The sequence below is a fragment of the Uranotaenia lowii genome, chromosome 2 (genome assembly GCF_029784155.1).
Source record: "Uranotaenia lowii strain MFRU-FL chromosome 2, ASM2978415v1, whole genome shotgun sequence".
Lineage (NCBI taxonomy): Eukaryota > Metazoa > Arthropoda > Insecta > Diptera > Culicidae > Uranotaenia > Uranotaenia lowii.
This window is the reverse complement of record NC_073692.1, coordinates 254297091-254302283: the sequence shown is the minus strand read 5'-3', so window position 1 is coordinate 254302283 and position 5193 is coordinate 254297091. Positions and strand designations below refer to the sequence as shown.

At 38.8% G+C, this 5193-nt stretch overlaps 1 protein-coding gene across 2 annotated transcripts; it reads left to right on the top strand.

The window, feature by feature from the left end:
• The first annotated feature begins 3388 nt into the window (after nt 1-3388).
• Nucleotides 3389-4465, top strand: LOC129749341 (uncharacterized). Of its 2 annotated transcripts, none has more exons than XM_055744280.1 (2): nt 3389-3934; nt 4301-4465. In XM_055744280.1, exons 1-2 carry the CDS (start codon nt 3396-3398, stop codon nt 4374-4376), a joined length of 615 nt encoding a protein of 204 aa, XP_055600255.1. In that variant the 5' UTR covers nt 3389-3395; the 3' UTR covers nt 4377-4465. The 2 variants fall into 2 exon arrangements, with proteins under 2 accessions (XP_055600255.1, XP_055600254.1); XM_055744279.1 differs by having other exon boundaries at nt 3389-4014.
• Nucleotides 4466-5193: the final 728 nt, after the last annotated feature.

Sequence of the window (5193 nt, the reverse complement as noted above, 5' to 3'; positions counted from 1 at the left end):
TCTGGTCACTCACTCTCTTTGCGCAAATTTTGTTTTGATAATTGAGTGTCTCTTATCCAGTTGAAGTGATCAATCATCATGAGCTCAAATGATGATGATGAGACTGCGGTGATCTGTGCCATATGCGACCAAGTTGAAAAAGAATTAGAGCGTGTCATTGAATGTACTTTTTGTAACCAATCGGTTCATTTTAAATGCAAGAAACTTCGAGGGAACGCAATTGCTCGGGCTAGAAGTAAACCATTCTTCTGCTCGTCGGAATGTTTGAATGCGCAAAATCAGCAACACCAGAAAAAGGAAGGTTTCAATGTCTTAGTTGAAGAAATTCGCGCGCTAGGTCAAAGTGTCCGAGAAGTGCGACTCGAGTCAGCCAACGTTCGTATTGCTATCGAACAATCACAACATCAGATAGCTGAAATTAAAAAAACTAATGAAAGTATCGAAGCTTCTCAAGATTTTCTGGCAGCTAAATTTGACAGCCTAACAAACGGTTTCGAGGATTTTAGACAGGAGTTAGCTTTGCTGAGATCCGAGAACCACGAGTTGAGAACAGAAATCGAGGAGTGTAAGGAAAAAAACGTCGACCTAACTAAGCGATTGGAGGGACTTGAATTAGAGCTCGATCAATTAAATCGGAAGGGACTTGCACGCAATGCTATCATCTTAGGGTTACCAGTAACGGAAAATGAAAATCTTCGCGAAAAAATTTTTGCTATTGGAAATTTAGTAGCTTGTAAACTGGAAACGAACGACATCGTCAGCGTTAAACGTTTAAACGGAAATAACAATCAAAAAGATGCCGCTCCTGTATTAGTAGTTTTTCAAACGGAAACTAAGAAAGAAGAATTGTTTGACAAAAAGCGGGTGCATGGAATTTTGAAAGCGGCTGATATTGGTACCTGCTATCGTGGTTCGATTAAAACGGTAACTCTTCGGGACGAATTGACTTCGTTTGGGAAAGAGCTGCTTAAAGAATCGAGGCAGGTTCAGGACGAATTGGGTTACAAATACATCTGGCCGGGACGTGATGGAAAAGTACTTTTAAAGAAAGCTGATGGAGCAAAGGTTGAGAAAATCGGGTCCAAAAAAGATTTGCTGCTTATGCTGGAAAGGAAAAACAAACGAACCCTGAACTACTCGTCCGCTTCTTCATATGCAGTGTCATCGCCTAAACGTATGCAGATCATCAATTGAAAACTGAGAAACCAGCACTACTTTGATTTAATATTATGGATTTTTCTTCGAATAATTACTATTATAATAATATTGATGAATTAAATAAAAATAAATGTAATACTTGGAAAAACTGTAGCACACTTAAAATATTTCAACTCAATACTAGAGGCTTAAACAATTTATCAAAATTCGATGATTTGAAATTAATTTTGCATCAGTTGACAGAAACGATGGATGTCATTATCCTGGGGGAGACATGGGTAAAAGAAAATCGTTCACATCTCCTCAACATCCCCGACTATAAAAGCATATTCTCCTGTAGAAACGAGAGTATGGGTGGCGGTCTTGCTGTGTACATAAAAAATAGGCTTAAATATGAGCAGATCAGCTGTGAACTTGAAGCTGGGTTTCACCATATTCACATTACTCTAAAGATCAATGAACAATCTATAAGTGTACATGCGATATATAGGCCTCCTTCGTACAGTATTACAAACTTTTTTGTCAAACTTGAAACTATTTTGTCAAACTCTAACCCAAGGACTCCTTGCGTGATAGTCGGCGATATAAATATTCCCGTGAACAATACCACCGCGCCAAACTCTGTTGAGTATATAGAACTTCTTAAATCGTACAATTTCTATGTCACAAATACGCATGTTACGAGACCCACAAGTAGTAACATATTGGACCACGTTCTATGCTCCGAGCCTCTTCAATCTAGGGTCTTAAATGAAACTCTTTTCACGGATATCAGTGACCACTGCTGCATAATTTCATCAGTCAGTATGCGAAAAACCATCTGCTTTCAGGAGCTTGAAAAAGTTGTTGTACGAAATGATCTACTCAATGAGAAATTTGAAACAAATGTAAGCACCATGAACAACTGCCCACCCCACGAACGACTAAATAAAATTATCGAATTGTATAAGAGATTGAAAGAAGAATGCTCTACAGTTTATAAAATAAAAGCGAAGGTTAAAGGGGTTTGCCCTTGGATCACGCTAGATATTTGGAAGTGGATGAAAATGAAGGATAAAATTCTTGGTAAATTCAAACGAAATCCAAATAGTACCTATCTTCGTGATCTATTGAAGTACACTTCTAAAAGACTCCAAAAACTAAAAGAAGATACTAAACGAGAGTACTTCAGAAACTTATTCAGCAACGTTTCTTCCAAAAATATGTGGAAATGCCTCAACACACTTGCAGGAACATCGAAAATCATGAGTAAAGAAATTAAGCTGAATGTTGGCGGCAATCTAATTGAGGATCAACTAATGGTTGCAAACGAGTTTAACGAGTTTTTCAGTAACATTGGACCCCAGCTTGCTGCAACGATCACAAGTCGTGGTGATGTTAATAGATTCCAGACCTTAACCCCTCTTCAAAACTCAATATTTCTCCGACCCGCGAGTACACAAGAAGTCATTTTGCTTATTAAAGACCTCGATTCCAGTAAAAGTGTGGGTGACGATGGAATTCCGGTCCACTTTATCAAGCGACATTTCCTTATTTTTTCGGATTTAATGAGAGACGTCTTTAACGAAAGCCTTTCAAACGGAAGATTTCCAGATTGCCTAAAAACTGCCAGAGTTGTACCGGTTCATAAACAAGGACCAAAAACAGATTCCAACAACTATCGTCCGATATCAGTTCTGCCAGTTTTGAGTAAACTTCTCGAAAAAATGTTGGTCTCTCGTATAACCGATTTCTTCCGACAAAATAGTACATTCTATGAGTTTCAATATGGATTTCGCTTAGGATCAAGCACCACAACCGCAATTTCAGATTTATTCGCTGAAATTTATCATGCAATTGAAGCCAAAAAGAAAAATGGCCTCCTTTTTCTGGATCTCAAAAAGGCATTTGACACTATTGACCACTCGATTCTTCTGAAAAAATTAGATTACTATGGAATACGTGGCCCTGCGCATGACCTTATGAAAAGCTTTCTGTCAAATAGAAACCAATACGTAAAGCTGAATGGCTTTCAAAGTGACCTCCGTCCTCTCAAAGTAGGAGTGCCTCAAGGCAGTAATTTGGGTCCCTTGTTGTTCCTAATCTACGTTAATGATCTGCCAAACTTAAATCTTCATGGGAAACCACTGTTATTTGCCGATGATACCTGTCTTCTTTACACTGAAGAAAATCTCGATGTAATGATCCAGCACAAAGCTGAAGATATGAGACTACTTCAGAAATACTTCAGCGAGAACATGTTGTCTTTAAATCTATCTAAAACGAAACACATGGTTTTATCACCTTTCCGAATTGCTGATACAGGACAATGCGACCTAATTGTCGATTCCGAGAAGATTGAACGAGTAGTTGAATTCACTTATCTTGGACTGACCATCGATTCAGCGTTAAAATGGACAAACCACATACAAAAATTGAAGAGTGATGTTACGTCGGCAAGTGGTCTGTTTTGGAAAATCAGTAGCTTTATACCTGTAAAACAACTCTCCATTATGTACCATGCGTTTGTCCAATCCAAGCTCAAATATCTAATATTCATCTGGGGAGCTGCTAGCCGTTCAAGACTCAAACCTCTTCAGACAGCTCAAAACCGTTGTTTGAAAGCTGTATACAAGCGACCTAGATTGTATCCTACTATGAACCTGTATGCCGAAGCAGACGAATCTACTTTGCCAATCAACGCACTGAGGGAGCTACAAGCAGCATCTATAATCCACAACCACCTGCAAAACCCACTTGCACATCACAACCAAAATTACGAACGTCCTGATCACAGGTATTCTTTGAGAAATCAAAGTAGCCTGTATGTAAGTCAACCTACCACTGAATTCGCTAAGAAAGCCTTCACTTACTATGGTAAGGTTTGTTACAACCGACTACCTGTAAACGTACGTTCTGAAAGGAACATCATCAAATTTAAAGCCCTGATCAAGCAACACATGAGATCCATTTTGGAAACGTTCATGCTATGAACTAAACCAACAGTCCGGTTTCCGGTAGCCTGTCAGCCAGCGTTCCCTTAAAAGAGAAACTTCTCGCTGGGAACGCTTAAAATACCTGAATTCTCATCACTCTAAAACCACAAGTTGTATCAAAGCCAAACTAATTCCTGTGCAAACACTTCTTGTCTTTTCTTCACCAGCCGCCACCGCCCACCAACGCCTCCACCCACCGCCTCCACCCACCACCAACAACCACCCACGCCAGAATATCATTAATGAATAAAGTGTTTGTTTCACTACTAAAAAGAAAAATGTAAAATATTGTAAAAAACCATTGAAAAAATCAAACAAAAAAAATTTGAATAAAGAAGTGATGAGGAGGTTTTATGCCTTTGGGAGAAGTGGCTTGGAAATCGCTACACTCCCAGGGGCTTTTCCCTGCTCACACAATAAAAAAAAAAAAAAAAAAAAAAAAAAACTTCGATGATGTGCTGACCTGTATTTCCGCTTATAACTTTAGCTGTCTCTGGATATTCGCTTTTCTCTCGTTTAATTAGTTCTCGGAGCGCTCTCCGCCTCCTAACAAGAGGCTCAGGTTTGTCAAAAATGATTTTCCTGACCTCTAGTTCAAAATTCAACTCCTCTTCGGTCAAATGATCGACTCGAATTTCGAAGAATTTCCAGTCGACATTATCCTCCGTGATTGCCATTGCGACAGTTGGATGACTATTTGCCATCTTTTTAATTTTTTTTTTTTTCCAAAATACTGAGAAAGACTTAATGATTCACTGTAGCTGATTGTCTTAGGAAATTTACTTTTATAATTAACCAAAACTGAGAATATTCCAAATGAAACTAAGTTATTCTAAACTGAGTGATTCTGTGGCTGAAAAGGGATAGTTATGAAAAACTAACGGACGTAGCAAACAAGCTCAACGCAGACAACAATCACGAATAACGAGGAGTTCGTGAGTCTCCCTAAGCAAAGGAAAAAAAATATTCACGAATGTGAATATTTTTCAATTCAGTTGGATCGCCAAATATAACAGCCGGCTAGCTCGGTCGACTATTAAGCTCAGGATCGGCACTGGTT

What these genes read in the sequence shown, in the direction of transcription:
- LOC129749341 (XM_055744279.1), top strand. Translation starts at nt 3,396, where the DNA reads ATGTTGTCTTTAAATCTATCTAAAACGAAACACATGGTTTTATCACCT. An exon ending in GAAAGCCTTCACTTACTATG is followed by an intron (nt 4,015 to 4,300) that starts GTAAGGTTTGTT and finishes TTTCTTCACCAG; the next exon opens with CCGCCACCGCCCACCAACGC.